At 33.2% G+C, this 18,635-nt stretch overlaps 1 protein-coding gene and 1 long non-coding RNA gene across 3 annotated transcripts; both read left to right on the top strand.

The window, feature by feature from the left end:
- The first annotated feature begins 245 nt into the window (after positions 1–245).
- On the top strand, positions 246–8,810 carry LOC122147021. 2 transcript variants are annotated; one of them, XR_006161366.1, is made up of 4 exons: positions 246–675; positions 1,688–1,751; positions 6,439–6,728; positions 7,673–8,810. It is a non-coding gene; the product is annotated as an uncharacterized LOC122147021 (long non-coding RNA). The 2 variants fall into 2 exon arrangements; XR_006161365.1 differs by lacking the exon at positions 246–675 and having other exon boundaries at positions 1,464–1,751.
- Positions 8,811–12,820: 4,010 nt separating this feature from the next.
- foxl2b (forkhead box L2b) lies at positions 12,821–15,997 on the top strand. The gene is made up of 2 exons (XM_042713688.1): positions 12,821–13,277; positions 13,358–15,997. The coding sequence occupies exon 2, from the start codon at positions 13,360–13,362 to the stop codon at positions 14,227–14,229; it is 870 nt and encodes a 289-aa protein (XP_042569622.1). The 5' UTR covers positions 12,821–13,277; positions 13,358–13,359; the 3' UTR covers positions 14,230–15,997.
- The last annotated feature ends 2,638 nt before the right edge of the window (positions 15,998–18,635 follow it).

Below are 18,635 nucleotides of genomic sequence, written 5' to 3'. Positions count from 1 at the left end.
AATTATGTTGTTAAAGTATGACGAAAGTATGATTAATTTAACTAGATAATAAATCAAATCAAATCAAATCAAATATATATATATTACCTTTTGCCACCTAACAACCATTATTTTATTTTATTTTATTTTATTTTATTTTATCATAAAACATCAATTACTTACAAAAAATTAATTATAATAAATTATTTTTTTTTTTTGTTTTATTTAATAATCCTCCTGGCAACAACAAACAACCCAACCTAACAACCATTATTTAATTTCATTTATTTTATTTTATTTTTTTTACTTTTGGCAATGAGCAACCACCTAGGAACCTTTATTTACATATTTGTTTGTTTATTGTAAACATGCTTATTTTTCTTAATTTTGATAACAACAATGCAGCAGCAACAACAACAACAACAACAAAACATCTAAAAATAGGCCTAATTTTCAAATCATGTGGTAATAATAACAGCGATGCTTGTCTTATCAACTCCTTCTAAAGAATTTGATAGGAAACATTTGTGATTTTCCTTTATATTTGCTGAAGCATCAGGAATGAAGCAGAGTCTTCTGCTGGAGTGTGAGCGAGTCTGGAGCATCAGATGTTTTCACGAGCGTCTGAACCACAGCTTGTTCTCAGATAGAGTCAGAACACAGCGAGCGGCTCACAGAGATACAGCGTTCATCAAGGTCAGCAGCTACAAACACATCCAGCTCTCACATGACCAAACCATCACAAGGCCTAGATACCAGTATCAGTAAAAATACAACTCTACAAAAGCTCTCATATGTGTAGTTCACATATAATCTTAAATTAGCATATATGAAACTAAATTTATAATCCTTTATATGGGTCAACATCTGTTAAATAATATTTTTTCCTGGGTGGAAATGTGTAAAAAAAAAAAAAAAAAAGTAAAATATTTAAACACATTAAAATAATTTAAATAAATAAATAAATGTTTATTTATTTATTTATTTATTTAAATTAGTGTTTATGTATTATGGTAGAAAAATTAAAAGTAAGTAAACAGTACCTATTTTTCATGAAAATAATGTCATGTCGACAAAAATCCTATTTTTTTATTTTTATTATTATTTCTTTCTTTTGATGGAACAAAATTTGCATATTTGAAACTAAACTTATAATCCTTTAGGGGTCAAAGTCTGTTAAATAATCTTTTTTCCTGGTTGGAAATGTGTAAAAAAAAGAATATATATTTTTTTTAATGTAAAATATTTAAAAACATTAAAGTAATTGAAATATTTATTTATTTATTTAAATGAGTGTTTTTGTATTATGGTAAAATAAATAAAATAAAAACTTTATTCTTTACTTCTTTTTTATGAAAGTAATGCCATATTGCAAAAAAAAAAAAAAAAAAAAAAAGAAAAATCTTAATTTTCTTTATGCAAAAAGCTTTTTTCCCCCTTTTTTTCTTTTTAGTATTTCATATTTCTTTCTCTTGATGAAAAAAAAATCTTCAGCTGCTGGAACAAAGTTGAATGACAGAACACTAGACTGTGATTGTATGTGCGGCTTTGAAAAACAAAGCCTGTTAATTAGATGAGGATGTCTTTCTTTTGCCCACAGTGTATTCAGTAGACAAACTCAACTGTGAAGATCCGTTTCTTTTAAAGACTGTTGTTTCTCTTCCTTGTCCTTCTCTTGACTCTCTCCTCTCTCTTCACGATAAATGAGGCGAAACATCAATGAAGGAAGATCTCCCGCAGCTGGACTGAAGGGTTCGCTGGAGGTGCGACAGGTAAAATACAGCAGTGATTATAATAATGCAAAATCAATTTTATCTTATTTCTATTTGTGTGACATCACCAGAGTGAGTTATTTTGGGTTTGGTATTTCGTAAATACTGCACATTATCATCTGTTTACATGGAACTTGAAATGGAAACAATGACAAAAGTAGCAACAGAGGCTGTTTTTCTGTGTACGCAGCAGTTTTTTTGTTCTCTGTCTGTTATAAATAGCTTCATAACGTATATCAGCGTGAGTTTGTTGATGAAGGAGGCTTTAGGAATGATAAATACGAGAGGAGTGTTGTGTCTACTGACGGACGGCAGTGATCTTACCTGACAACACAACCTACAGTCATCACAATCCCTGCTTGAACAGCAGAAACTATAGAAATATTGAATAAAAAAAATTATTGCTTTAACAGTAAAAACAATAAAGAAATTTATTCAAAAAATTATCAAAATTACCAAAAAGGTAAAACATTTGGTAACATTAATTAAAATAACATTTATTTAAAAATAAAATAAAATAAAATAAAATAAAAAAAAATAAATAAAATAAAATAAAATAAAATAAAATAAAATTAAATTAAATTAAATTAAATTAAATTAAATATTTATTATCTTTAACTTATTTAAAAACCATATTTATTTATTTATTTTTTTTGCATTGTGGTAAATAAAAATACTTAATTTTCATAAAAATTATTTTAAAAAATCATTTACAAAACTCTAAAAAAAAAAGCCTTATTTTCTTACATATAAATATAGCAATGATGTGTGCAAACAAACAATAAAGTACTCTTAATTTTATTCCAAAAATTCTAAAGTAAAACATCTGTACACATTAAAATAATGTAAAAAAAAATAAATAAATAAATAAATAGCATTTTATTGATTGATTGATTGATTGTAAATGTGGAAACAATACTTAAATTTCATTAAAATAATGTCAAAATGCACACATTTTTTGTTTGAATTCTTTATATATAAATGTATAAATAAATTAATAATGTGTGCTTTCACAGCAAAGACAATAAATGAGCTTAATTTTAATTTTATAAAATTAATTATATTAACATTTATTTTTAGTTTTATTTATTTATTTAAATAGACAATAATATAGTCATTATTATTATCTTTAACTTATTTAAAAAACATATTTATTTATTCATTTTTTTTGCATTGTGGTAAATAAAAATACTTAATTTTCATAAAAATAATTTTAAAAAATCATTTACAAAACTCTAAAAAAAGCCTTATTTTCTTTACATATAAATATAGCAATGATGTGTGCAAACAAACAATAAAGTACTCTTAATTTTATTCCAAAAATTCTAAAGTAAAACATCTGTACACATTAAAATAATGTAAAAAAAATAAATAAATAAATAAATAGCATTTTATTGATTGATTGATTGTAAATGTGGAAACAATACTTAAATTTCATTAAAATAATGTCAAAATGCACACATTTTTTGTTTGAATTCTTTATATATAAATGTATAAATAAATTAATAATGTGTGCTTTCACAGCAAAGACAATAAAATGAGCTTAATTTTAATTTTATAAAATTAATTATATTAACATTTATTTTTAGTTTTATTTATTTATTTAAATAGACAATAATATAGTCATTATTTTAGTCCAAATATTTTTATAAGGTCTTGCATTCATCATCATCATCATCATAATAATGTATATAATAATAATAATTATTTGATACTCTGTTTTGGTATATTAGGAATTAAAAATCTTTCCAAATTTGTGTATATTCCCTTCCCCTTCCATTAATTTCATACGGTAACCACAAAACACCTCAGTTATTATTACTAGCTTTATTGTACAGTGTCCTTGTTATGCATGTTACATGTGCAACAGTAATAACAGTAAATTATCCATATTTACATGCAGCTAACCCTAAATCAAACCTCACAATAAGCAGCCTTCATGTCTGTAATTAATATTACTGTAACAGTGACAACTTCAGATAAAGTGTAACCAAAAATAACCGAGAAGCAGCAGTAAGAATATGTGCAGTAACTGCTGTTTGGGTGGAAGTGTTTTCTAAAGATATAATATGAGTAACCGTCTTCCAGACAAACACTCTTGTGTGCTTCTTTTACCATAATCTCATTTTATCAGTTAGTGAGACAAAACAGTGCAGGTTTGACACGGCAGCGTCTCGCTCTTCTTCACGCCTGACAGCAGAACCAGAAAGAGTTCGACTCGGTCTGCGTGAAAAATGATGAATCGACTCGACGCTCGATTTCCTCTTCCTCCCTTTATATATATTGTTCTATCGAGATATACATCATATATCATGGTATGAGATGCATATAATCTTCACTGTATGAATCAAATATGATTTGATTCTTTTAGAGATTCAGTCCGGAGCAATGAGTCATTTTCTCTTTGTCTTTTGATGTTTGATTAACATTAAAGGGATAGTTCACCCAAAAATGTTTAATAAAAAGTTGGTCTTAAAGTGACAGTAGCATAATGTACCTGCTGCTGTCTGTCATTAAAGGGATAGTTCACCCAAAAATGAAAATTACCCCATGATTTACTCACCCTCAAGCCATCCTAGCTGTATATGACTTTCTTCTTTCAGACGAATACAATCAGAGTTATATTAAAAAATGTCCTGGCTCTTCCAATCCAAACATTATAATTGAATTGAAATTTTTCAATATTCCAAAAAAAATCCAAATAAAGCGCATCTATCCATCATTAAAGTGTACTTCAGTTAGCGGAAGCTAGATATTACGGTTTATAAAGTTTTAAATATGGATATTTTTCTTACAAAAGCACATTGATTCGCTTCAGGAGGCCTTTATTCACCTCCCGGAGCCGTATGGGACACTTTTTATGATGGATGGATGTGCTTTATTGGACTTCTTTTGGACAAATAACACCCATTCACTGCCATTATAAAGCTTTGAAGAGCCAAGACATTTAAAGTCATATACAGCTAGGATGGCTTGAGTAAATCATGGGCTAATTTTCATTTTTGGGTGAACTATCCCTTTAATGACAGACAGCAGCAGGTACATTAGGCTGCTGTCACTTTAAGACTGACTGCACAGATCCAATATTCTGAAACGCATTCGGTTTTCACCCAGCTTTTTATGTTTATTTAACACATAACCGACTGTGTTTATGTAAATACTCCACACGACGAGCATTTTGACATAACTTTGTGTGTATTTGATCATTCAAGCGCAATAAGACGCATAAGAGATCTGAATTCTTGATCTGCAGCATTATGTTTCTGCTTTTTTAGGTGTTTTTGAGTACAATGTTTGTCCTGTGCCAGATGAAGTTAGTGATTTATTGAGGATTATGAAATCTGTAGAGTTTTGGTTTCAATTTATCATTTTGGTGTCTGATTTCTGACACTGATGCATTTGACATATTCGACCATCGTGACATGTTTCACACTTAATTCAGCATTTGACATCATTTTGTGCAGGAATTTTAGCCGCTATCGAGTGCAATCTTTATGCTATTTCAATTAAGGTTTGTGTTGATGTTGAGGATTATGAAATCATTGCCATGATTAAAATAAAGCAATTCGCCCGTGAAGACAGTGATTACATGACCAGAATTAGCCACTTTCATAAATATGCATTTGACATAAATAATCATTGTGACATGGTTTATTCTTAATTCAGCATTTCACACCATTCTGTGCTGTTTTTATGTGTTTTTAAATGCAGTCTTTGCCTTAAGTCAGTTGGAGTTAGTGATCTGTTTTGTAGTGATATTGAAAATTATGAAATCTGTAGAGTTTTGGTTTCAGTTTATAGCATTTTTTTGTTTTCATGTCAAGTCTGATTACCATCACGGCCATGACTGACCACTGCCCATTTAACCATTGTGACATATTTCACTCTTAGTTCAGCATTGTGCACTATTTCAAGGTGTTTTTGAGTGCAATGATCAAACTGATGCATTTCACATATGTGCCCCTGGAGCACAAAAGCAGTCTTAAGTCTCTGGGGTATATTTGTAGCAATAGCCAAAAAAAAAAAAAAAAAAAAAAAAAACATTGCATGGGTCAAAATTATCGATTTTTCTTTTATGCCAAAAATCATTAGGACATTAAGTAAAAATCATGTTCCATGAAGATGATTTCCATATCAAAACTTAATTTTTGATTAGAAATATGCATTGCTAAGAACTTCATTTGAACAACTTTAAAGATGATTTTCTCAATATTTAGATTTTTTTGCTCTCTCAGATTCCAGATTTTCAAATAGTTGTATCTCAGACAAATATTGTCCTCCTAACAAACCACACATCAAAGAAAAGCTTATTTATTCATCTTTCAGATGATGTAGAAATCTCATTTTTGAGAAATTGACCCTTATGACTGGTTTTGTGCTCCAGGGTCACATATTTGTCCAGTGTTAATTCAGCATTGCACTGTTTTTAAGTGTTGTCTAGTGCAATAACCTGTGCTGCTCTGTTTTGCCGTGTTGTGACAGAAGTCGTTACCTGTCATCTGTCACTCATTAGCGACGGCAGGCTCTTAACCGTGCGTTTGTTTGTTTGGTTTAACGCAGGCCGGGCCGTGTCGCACCCCGAGAGAGTGTGGAGCGGCCGGCGCTTCTGTCTCTTGTTAGCCACCAAGGTGTTTGTTTTCCTTACCTCTGCTTTCCTCCTTTTCTTTCTCTTCCTCCGTCTCTCCAGGAGGGATGTGTGCTGCCGGTGTGCGGTGGGTGGCGTTAGTCCAGGATCCCCCAGATCTGTGGCCTTTCTGCAAATCAGAGCCTTGTTTGTGTTTCCTCTGATTGAGAACACATTGGCCGGACCGGGGCGACTGGGGTCCGACTCTCCGGGGTCGTCCAGGCCCCTTCCTCTCCTCAGTAACCCTCCGCTGCCCTCAGAAGGGGGCGACCCGCGTGCCACCGAGACCAAACCTGGCAAGCAAACGCCCAACGGTCTTGGGTTACAACACAATCTCTTCCTAAACCATTAGTGTGAGTGTCATTCCTGTCAAATTTGCAGTAACGTTCAGGGTCAGTAAGAAACTTCTGCTCACAGAGGCTGCATTTATTTGACCAAAATTACAGTAAAATCTGTAAAATTGTGAAATGTTTTTACTATTTCAAAGAAGTGTTTTCTATTTGAATATATTTAAAAATGTAATTTATTTCTGTGATGCGCAGCTGTATTTTCAGCATCATTACTCCAGTCTTCAGTGTCACATGATCTTCAGAAATCATTCTAATATGATGATTTGCTGCTCGAGAAATATTTCTGATTATTAACAATTGGCATGCTGCACAATACTTTTTGTGGAAACGGTAATACATATTATTTTTCAGGATTCACAGATGAATAGAAAGTTGGAAAGAACAGCATTTATTTGAAATAGAAATCTTTTGTAACATTATAAATGTCTTTACTGTCACTTTTGAGCGATTTAATAGCTCCTCGCTGAATAGAAACATTAATTTCTTTCAGAAAAATACAAAACTTACTGACCCCAAACTCTTGAATGATCGTGTCAGTTGCAGCTACTCATATTTCTCGCACACCAGATGTTTTAAAACGCATGCATTATGCATTATGTCACATGTTTAATTCAAGTGGCATAATAGATAATCATCTCAGAAATGAAAACAGTTTTGCATTTGTGTGTAAATATACCTGTACATTTTTTAAGAAGGAAATAATATAACATCCAGTTCAAAAGCAGGTCAACTCAACTGCATTGCATTGTGGGATGCAGCTCTGCACATTCTGGCAAATGCATCATCTCACCCTGAAAATGTTTTTAATGCAGAGATGGTCATTTGGTGTGGCAGTCAGATCATTTCCGTGCATTTATTGTTTCTTATGTGAGTTTGCGTGCGTGTTTGAGTAGATTTGGCCAAACAGATGAAGTGATTCATGCGCTGTGTGTCTGAACTTCCTTCAGGAAGACGAGAAAGGAATTCAACACAAACAGGACGCTGAAGTGCGAGACTCTACCATCACAGTATGAGGAGCGATGTGATCCACGCGCTCAGAGAAAGGCTGCGGCGGGTGGCTCTCGTGCAAAAGCTACTGATATCAACACTTTAGGTGCTAATATTAACACTTTAGACATTAATATGGGTAAATAAGGTAGAAAGTTGTACCTTTTGAAAGGGTTGCACCCCAGTGAGAGCGTTTGTGTATTTTTTTCTGAGTGTACAGATTCATCTTTGAAATCATTTTTGTGCATTATGCATGAAAATCATGAATGAAATCTTGTTACTGTCTTAAATGTTTCTTTTAGACAGTAACAAGATTGAAGCATGGAAGTCTGTTTCTGCCACATGACAATCAATCAATAAAGGTAACAGTGACATTTTATCTCTGACTTTTTTCTTGCAATTCTGAGGGGGTTAAATAATCTGAATTGTGAGATAAACACTATGAATTGAAGGAAAAAAGTCAGAATTCTGAGATAACCATACACTGCAGTGAAGAGATGCCTTCATATTAAAAGAATAGTTCATAAAAAAAGGTCATTGTAACATTTTATCCCACAATTTGGAGTTTTTTCTTGCAATTCTGTGTCTGTATCTCGCAGTTCTGAGAAAGAAAAAAAATCTGAATTGCAAGATATAAAATGAGAATTGTGAGACTTTTTTGTGCTGAACAAAGAGAAATGTCTTTTTTCTATGCAGTTGAAGTCAGTTTGGCATCGGTTTGGTTTCTAGCATTCTTCAAAATAGGAAGGAAAGAAAAAAGGAAGTCATATGAGTTTGGAAGGTAAAATAATGCCATTTTTGGGTGAAGTATCACTTTAGAGCCCGAATTCAGGTCTTTGCCCCAGTTTTAGCTAAATAAAAGCATCCATATGGACCATCAGCATGATCTAAACGTGATGCTCATCAGTGTATTTGTGAAATCCGTCAATGAGTGCGGTCAGAGCTGTGTGAGCGGCGTACACCTGCTGACCGGTGCATTAGTTCAGTAACACAACAGCCCACAGCGAAGCTGTCAGCACATCAGAACATCACACTGCTGCTAATGACAGAGACACTTTGTGTGTGTGTGTGTGTGTGTGTGTGTGTGTGTGTGTGTGTGTGTGTGTGTGTGTGTGTGTGTGTGTGTGTGTGTGTGTGTGTGGAGCTGTGTTCTTCAGCTGTTACACAAACCTTTGGGTGATGATGGGGGTTTATTTATTTGTGTGCAAATGATCATGTTCACATTATTATGCAAAAAAAGTCATTTCTGATCAACAGCATAACGTTTATGATTTAAAATGAATATGATAAAGAGTGTTTGAGAATAATCAATGAACACCCTAAGTATTTATGAACATTAAAAAAAAAAATTAACTTTCAAAAATATGATAAAGTTTTGTCTGAGAATAATCTATGTACAACCCTAAATATTTATGAAAATTAAAAAAAAATATATATATATAAAAAAGTATTTAACTAAATAATCTAATCTTTAAATTTTATTATGAAATATTAAATATTATTACTAATTATTATTAATAATTATTATTATTGTTATTATTATTATTATTATTATTATTAATGAATTAATTCTCTTTTTTTAAGAATGCAGCCAGTTTAAATCATTATAAAAAATGCATTTTCAAAGTTGTAATTAAAACAAATATTATTTGAGTATGTTTTACAAGAAAATACTATTTCAGTCTTTCTTCAAAATTACACATTTAATTAATGCTGTTTCTTTATGAAATTTACTAGCAACTTCAAAGTGGAAAAAGTAAACTAATATTTAAATTTTTAGTAAAATAATAATATAAATAAAATGTCAAAGTAAATCCAGCTTTTTTCCAAGTTGGTCATTTTGTCTTTTGTAGTGAATTAATGAGTGATGTTTCTCTCCAGGAGCTGCTGTTTGCTCTCAGTCTGTGATTATGGCGTGTTTTCTCTGGGCTGATCTTCAGTAAAGTGCAGCATGGGCTTCAACACCTTCACCTGCTGCTCGACAGAAACAAAAGAGCAGAGGTGAGCCAGAAATAGCCGCGCGAGAGCGCTTCCTCTTGGCCGATCAAAGGCGCGTTTGTGCAGCTTTAACGCCCCGCGGCTGTGCAGCGCAGATAAGCATCGCGCCGCGTCTCACGCACACACTGCAGTCTGCTGCTGCTTCTTATTGTCTCGTTTAGTTTTCCTCCTGGGTCTGAGACGTAGATTGTATCCGTGCAAAAGTAAATAGATTGGACATGATTCTTCAGATGCGCAGTGATGAAGGTGTGAGAGGTTGCTACATCGAAACGCCTCTTTGCATTTCAAAAGGTGACTTTTAAAGTAAATGACTGCAAGTTTTTAGCATTTAAAGAGTTATCAGACAACAGAAGGTTTGGTTTTATTCATAATTTTTTTTTTAGTTATGTGGGCAGGAAAGTTATATATATATATATATATATATATATATATATCTATATAATATATATATATATATATATATATATATTGAATAATATAATATTGTTGAGTTATATATGCAGAGAGAGAAAGGAAAAAAAAGAAAAACTTTTCTGCCCACATATTAATTTAATTTTATTATTATTATTATTATTATTATAAAATGTGCATATTTGATAGCCTAATGTAGCTATATGAAAAACATTTAATAAAACTTTTAAGATAAATATATATTTGTGCATTTATGCAGATGCTTTTATCCACAATAAAATAAAAAAATATTAAATATTCCTGTAACAACATATTAAAAGTTAATTTCAGTTATTAATTTTTAAAAGTCACATTTTAATGGGTTTTAATAAACCTGCTGACAGACATCAGTTACTCAAAGCAGTGTCATTAACCTGCTTTACCAGAGAAATCAATCCTTTATTCCATTTAATTATTGAATTATTAATCATTCATATGACTATGCATTCGAATCGCGGTTGAGATTGTACAGATGCTTTAGCTGGCTGTAATGCATTATAATAATTTGACAGGAGGGTTGTTGGGGGAACGGCTGAGAGCTTCCCATTCGCTTCCTGCGCTTGATAAGAAAGGAAAACACGCTCTCGCTCTTAAAGCAGAAATGCTGAGCACCTTCAGGAAGAGCTGAGTGCTCTATGGGCTTTGTAATTTAAGGCAGAGGTCAATCCCGGGCTTTACAAAGTGAGGAAGCCCTCCACCCCACATGAACCTAGCAGACAGAAACACTCGCTTGCTCTGAAGAAAGCAGACAGAGTTTGGCTCATATGACAGAGATGACATTATTTTAGCATGGAACCTGTGCTTCTGCATTAACTAGCTTCAAATGATCGTTTTCCCATTATTATATACATGATTAACATACAGAAAGTAGTTTATCGACTGAAATGAATATGATGAAGTGTGTTCGAGAATAATCAACGTACACCATATTTATGAAAAAAAATGAAATAATAAAATAATATATATATTATTTTAAATTTTTCACTAAATATTAAAAAATAGTATTTAATATATTTAATGAAATAATAAAATATTTTGTATTTTAATTCTTTTTATAACATTTTAAAATTTAATAATTATAAAAAATAAATATTACAATATAATATAATATAATAATATAAGATAATATAATATAGCATTATACACACACACACACACACACACACATAGTTAATAGTCACTCAGTCATTTTGTCTGGTTATGAATACATAAGTGATATGTGAGTGAAACATGATAAAAGATCTAGATGTTTTATTGTTGGTGCTTCAGATCAGTATTTTAGATTCTGGGCTCTTAAGAACTAAACAACTCATAAAAGAACTTACAGAGAATGTAAAGCTCTTTTTTGTTCTATTTAGAACGTGTTTGATTTAAGTGAGTATGTTCTGTAAAGCTGAGTCATAAGTGTGCGCATAAAGCGACTCACGTCTGTAGTCTTCTGAAGATGGTTTTATTAATTGTTGTAAGGTTGTGATGTTGATCAGGTCTGCGGCGTCCCACTGACCCCGAGCTTCAGTCCATCTGCATTCTTGCACTTTGAACCATAAACATCCTCCTTTCAAAGAGCTTGGCAGGAAGTTTGCGGAGTTTTCCCTTAAATGTGCTTTAGTGTATTGAAGATATGAGCCTGCTGGATGTCTTCAGCATCTGATACACTATAAATGTCTGTATTTAAAATGCTGAATGTTCCTGTGAGGTGATGCTGTGTTTAAATGGTCTATTACTTTCGTAGCCTATTGGTTTGCATTGCAGTCTCACAAAATAAGTAAGTATATATTGATCAACCAAATGCTGGGCCTGAAAAAGCATTGTTAATACATGCTGTAAAATTAAATGCATGCTGTATATAAGCAAGAAAGTTTTTTTTTATATATATATATATATATATATATATATGTTTTATTGTATGTTTATGAGAATCAATTAAGTGATTAAGGCTGTCAAGCTGTAAGTGAAAGTGCGTGCGCGCGCTTGAGCGCTTGAGATCGACTGCGCGGTTTCCACTAAAACGCTATACAAACGCGCGCGCTCTGTTCAGTTTCAGAGGCGTGAAGGAGGCGATAGATGCTGATGACATACAGAACACACAGCTGCTACACCTGAGAGAGACAGAATCACACTGTTGTGTGAACTCACTATAGACTTGGAGATCAATGTCTGCACCTATTATTACAAAATAAACACTTTATTATATTAATGCATAAAATAGTAATTTGCACAACAAAGCTCATTTTTTCCTAGACCTCATAAAATAAAATAAATATTTTATAAAAAATGTATAGGCGTACAATATTTATTTATTATTTATTTTAAAAAAATATATATTTTATTATATTTATTTATTTGTTTTATTTATATATTTTATTGAGGAATAAAGTTAAATGGGCTTGGTGATAAATTTCGAAATAAAGGCGGGTTAGATTATAAGGCTGTATTAATGCATAAAATAGCATTAATTTGGATTTATAAAATGAATTGCCTCAGTAGGTGAGTTAAAGCTTATATATAATGATTAATAATTGATTAATAAACTGTTCAGATATGGTGCCATTTAATAAAATAAGATCAAATATAATAATATATATAATAGACATTTATCAAGACAAACAAAAAATACATAATGTTGATCTTTGGTTATATTCATTGATCAAGGATAATTCTCTCTTCCTTAAAAAAAAACGGAAAATAAAATGTACACATCTTTTCAGGAATCGCAAAAAAATAAATAGGCCTATAGATAACGAAGAGGTTGTTTGGAAAATGTTGCAGTGAACATGCAAATATCTATAGTGCATTTAGTGATAATCGTGTTAGTGTGGTGGAAAACGCGTCGTGAAGCGCTGAGAGAGACGTGACGAAAGCGGAATACGGTGATGATGAAGAGAACATCAGCGCGAGTCTGACGACAGCAGAGTTTCGTCTTTCACGCGAGGGGGAAAAAAAGTTGCAGGATCTTCCAGAAGAGGCTTCGAGCTTAAACGACATCGAGATCTCGAGTCCATCACAGCGAAAGCCGGGCGTTACCGGAGCAGGAGCTGTTATTTCAGCCAAAAGTCTCGTCATTTATGGATCCGCGGTGACCCGATGCGCGAACCAAACCTCCAGAGCTAAACTCAGGTACCGGACAGACCTTCCTCAGCCTACAGCCCCACAGACCGCTGTTTGTTTTGATGTTTTGTTTGCTTGTGTTTTTCCAGTGATGGCATCTTACCATAGCTTAGATGATGACGCAATGGCTTTGATGGTCCACGACACGAACGCGGTGAAGAAAGAAGAGTTCGCGAAGGAAGAGCCGCTCCAAGAGCCGAGTTCGGAGAAGGTGGATCCGTCTCAAAAGCCGCCTTATTCGTACGTGGCTCTGATCGCCATGGCCATCCGGGAGAGCTCGGAAAAGAGACTGACCCTCTCCGGCATCTACCAGTACATCATCACCAAGTTCCCCTTCTACGAGAAGAACAAGAAGGGCTGGCAGAACAGCATCCGACACAACCTGAGTCTCAACGAATGCTTCATTAAAGTTCCCCGGGAGGGCGGCGGGGAGCGCAAGGGCAACTACTGGACTCTTGATCCGGCCTGCGAGGACATGTTCGAGAAGGGCAACTACCGGCGCCGGAGGCGCATGAAGCGGCCGTTTAGACCGCCTGCGGCTCACTTCCAGCCGGGCAAGGCTCTCTTCGGCGGCGACGGATACGGCAGCTACCTCCCCGCGCCCAAATACCTCCAGTCCGGCTTCATGAACAACAGCTGGCCGCTTGCGCAGCCACCGCCGCCGATGAGCTACGCGTCCTGCCAGATGGCCAACGGCAACATGGGTCCCATGAAAGGACTGTCCGGTCCGTCGTACAACCCCTACAGTCGAATGCAAGCCATGGGCCTGCCGAACATGATGAACTCGTACAGCGGGATGGGGCACCACCAGCACCCGGCGCCGCAGCAGCAGCCCTCGCCGGTTCCGTCCAACTCCGCGGCCGCTCTGCAGTTCACCTGCTCCCGGCAGCCGCCCGAGCTCTACTCGTACTGGGACCACGAGGCCAAAAACTCGTCGTTACACTCGAGGATTGACATTTGAACCGAGGGACTGTGTGAACGGGACTTGGAACTGGGCGCAGGGTCTGTTTTACGCATCCAGCAAGGTAAACAGGGTAACTTTTGTTGCTGAAGAACAAACACAGATCTGAACTATCTCAGTCCCTGAAAGATCCGGGCTGCATGGATAAATGTTTATGTTTTTTTATTCTAAATCAGTAGTTTTTTTTTATTATTATTATTTGATCGCTTCAGGATAAACACGTTTGACAAAAATGCCTTCGAAAATTCAATTGAGGACAGTTCAGAAAGAAAAGCATTTGCATTGTTTGGGACCATTGTGAGTTTTACATTTTGGATTGTCAAAGCAGCACTTATTTTCTATTTGCTTTCAATAAATTGTTTTGATTAAAATGTCTTCGACACTCGATACGATGAGAACTGAAAAAGTATGGCTCCATGTTGACTTTTAACATCCACGGAGCCTTTAGATTGGACGAAAGGTTCTTTGCAGTGGAAAAGGATTTTTTAGATTATTAAAATCTTCTTCACACTAAGAAAAAATGGCTCACTGTTGACGAAGCAGAAATGGTTTTTCTATGGCTTCACTGCAAAGAAAGAAAAAAAAAACATTTTGGAATCTTTATTTTTAAGAGTGTATTCAGCCAAATATCTATAGTTTTTACTCTAGAACGACTCTTTCGTAACATTTTGATATGTAAAGATCAGAAAATCACAGATTTTCAGTTTGTTAGTTATTTTTTCCAGAAGGAGAAGGTTCAGTTTTTGCTGCTATTCTAAAATGTACACATTTTTTTAAATAAAGAGATAAAAATGACATCAAAACGCGCTTATTCTAAAATAATTAGAAAAAAACACTGGATTAGAATAAATGATATCCCTGCTTCTGGTGGAAGATTTGATTATTATGATAATTAATTAGTGTAAATGTAATGAAGGCCCGTTAGCTGATGACAATCTTTAATTCTGTTTCATTTCGTTCCGTAAATAAACTCCAATCAATTCAAATAATGTATCAGTGTTTATGGTGTTCTGTCACGTTCTCTGGGGGGAAAAAAATGTTTAGAAGAAAACTTTATCTTATTCTAGTTGAAAACAATGTTTGCATTTTGATTTAAAGAATCTTATTTAAAAAGAAGAAGAAGAATTAATCAATACATTCTATTCTTTCTGTTCCAGCAGACACTAAAAACATTTCTCGTGAACTTCAGTAGCCCGTGTTATTTCGATATTTTGTAGACAATTCAGTCTTTATTATCTTAACTAAAAAGAAAACTAGAGGATTTGTCTTCTTTATTTTAATTATAATATGGCCCTGCATTAAATTTCAGTCTATCTACTGCTTCTGGCTCTTCATAAAAATATTATAGCCTATCTCAGAAATACATTCATCTCATGCAAATCGAATGTAAAATAAAAATTAAATCGTGTAAAACTGTGTCGAAATGCTCTTTTTAGACGACAGCAAGAGCGAGAATAATAGTTAAAAGAATCATGGAAAAATAAATGGATTGATTGCAATCCTTGAATAACAGAAACAGCGGTCAGTCTGAAGGAAATGCCATTATTTTTTGCATGTCTTTCATTCCTTCATACTGTGATCAAGGCCTGATTTGATGAAAGTTCATGAGAAAACACGCCTGAATCGCGTTCATTCCAGCAGACCTCAGAGAAAAACAGCAGCTAAAATCCTGTCGAAGCTCAAGAAAACCGAAGCGAACTCGAATCACACAAGATGCTTTCTTCTTATTGTTTGTTTGCCTTTGTTACATAAACTAATCATGCAAATTGTTAAATGACAATCAGACCATATGTTTTTATGATCTAATAATAATAATAATAATAAAACATTTAAAGCTTTTCTGTTCAGGCCTGATTCTTTTTATATTTGCGAATGAACAGAAAGCAAGATAATATTGATAACTTCTTTAACAATCACCCAAATAAAATGCATAAATTTTAAACAGCCTGATGTTAAAGATCGTAAACATCATAAACCTTCTTGCATTGATTTGTAATGTCTGTGAAAAGCTTGCATTAAAAAAGAATGTTCTCTTGCAATTTCTTTTTAAACATTAAGCGTTATTCATGTATGTTTTAGTCATTTTAAAATGCGCGTCACTGCAGCTGATGTTTGTTTTTCACACTGATTCTATTGAATTAAAAGAAAAGAGCTGATCAATATTTATCTCACTGTAAACAGAGTCTGAATTTCCGCTGAGAGAAGCTTTACTTTCAGAATCCGGCAATTGTGCAAAAACCATAAAGGCGAAACAAAAACGGCTCAAATCACATGTTTTTGTGAAATCATTTATACAAGAGATGTACATTGCACGTTCCTTTCTGAGTGTCACGTGACTGACCATGAACACGTGATGTAAATAATTCCACCTGCCAGGGATAATTAAAAAGGGTAATATATTAATCCAAATATCTTTGTGTTTTGTAGCTGTAATTTCTAATTCCAGAACGACTCTTGCGAGTGATTTTGATATAAAAAAGATCAGAGAATCACACAGATCTTCATTTAATCTGATGTTATTCCACAGCTTTTTCAGAAACATGTCTTCAGGTCAAAGTCAGATTTAATGTAAGGTGTTTTTATGAATTGAAGACAAACAAAACATCTGATGGCTGACCACTAGATGGCGCTATAAACACACCACGAGCTCTAGATGGACAGATTTATGAAAAATTATTTAAAAAAATATTTCTGTTATTATAGTTAGTTGGAGAGGGTGAATTTGGATAATCTGTGACATTTAGTGTAATGCTCTATTTACACTGCAAAGCCTTGAAATTAGTTTTGTAGACAAATATAAATTGTATGTATGAACCTTTTTATAAAACTAAAAGTTTATATTTTTCTTTTTAATGTTTGAGTGTATGGTAAAAAAATAGCAATGATAAAGAATAATACGAGCTCATAAAAACTTACAAAATACATTTGCTAATTGCTTTTTAAAATATATAAAAATAAAATATAATAGCACATTTTGCTATACTTCAACCTTCCAAAAGAATTTAATGTGAATTAGCTATCAATAAAAAAAATTAATTATCCTTCCCATTCATTCATAATATGCTTTAATAAATAAACATACATATTTTGCTGCTTGATGCTGTTCATGCAATATTAATGATTTCAGTGCTTTATTTTAAGGACATTTTTTTAAGTTCTTAATGTTAAGGTAAATTATAATTCAGCTGTTTTTATGCATTTTATGCATTTTTATGCATTTGCGTGTTTGCATGCATACAAATATATAGGCTTTTAAATAATATGAGCTTATAAAACCTTATAAAAAAAAAAAATTCAATTTGCTTTAAAAAACACATATAAAAAAAACAACATTATCACATCTACAAAAATTTAATTAATGAACAACAAATAAACAAAAAAAATTCAAAATTTCTAACCAATCAGCCCATGCTGTGTTAATAATCATAGTATATAATTGACATCACTTTATACAAAATAAATTAAAGAATATTTATATTAGTTGTGTGTATGTTGCTTGTAGACTACACAATATTAAAAAAAACAATCAGTTAAACTTTCGTGTCTTTTGTTTGTTCGTCTGTGTGTGTGTGTGTGTGTGTGTGTGTGTGTGTGTGTGTGTGTTAAAGAGTTAAAGAGAGAGAGAGAATATTAGTATTTTTGTGTAAGTCTGATTCCAGTGCTGACATGTGAACAGCAGCAGCAGATTTTCTCTAACACAGAGACTCAAGGCTTTTTTCCCGGACTCCGACTGTGACATGTTTTTCTCATCACACACACGGATCATCAGTGTTTGCTGACACCGACATCAAACCACAACAACGCTTCTGAACCAGGGTGAAGTTAAAGCTAAAATCAGTCATCGCCGCAGAGACGACAGCATCTACAGGTCAGCTTCAGTTATAATTTATCATTCATTTATATCTGAAGGCAAAAGTGAATTTAATTAGGCAGATTTTGGCCATTTTGCAATGATAAAATAGTGTTTATAGATTGTATGCAGGTTCTTTTCAAATATTGCATCTGTTCCTGAATACAGAAATCAACTCCTCATCATGTCTGATTTAATGTTGTATTTTAATATGCACATGTTGAATTGACATTTCAGACACAAACAGATCGCAGTAGCAGCACGTTAAGAGTTACAATCATTCTTAAACTGTAAAAAAAGTGATTATTCAGAGTTGTAAATAAAACAATGATTATTGAGCTTTTTAAATAAAATGTTGACATATAATTCAATGTGTTGCTTGCCATTTCTTTGTAATTATTTATGAAATTTAGCAATTTCTGAGTGAGAATTGTTTCTACAGTGATACAACTGAAACTCAAAATACATGCTGTGTAAATAAAACACATTATAAAACAGTCATTAATCAGCATTAGATTAACCATCAATATCTTTATCTATTTATTAATGTGGAAAA

This window comes from Cyprinus carpio, chromosome A2 (assembly GCF_018340385.1).
Source record: "Cyprinus carpio isolate SPL01 chromosome A2, ASM1834038v1, whole genome shotgun sequence".
NCBI classification, from domain to species: Eukaryota; Metazoa; Chordata; class Actinopteri; order Cypriniformes; family Cyprinidae; genus Cyprinus; species Cyprinus carpio.
The sequence above is the reverse complement of the archived record's forward strand: the minus strand, read 5'-3'. Positions and strand labels throughout refer to the sequence as shown.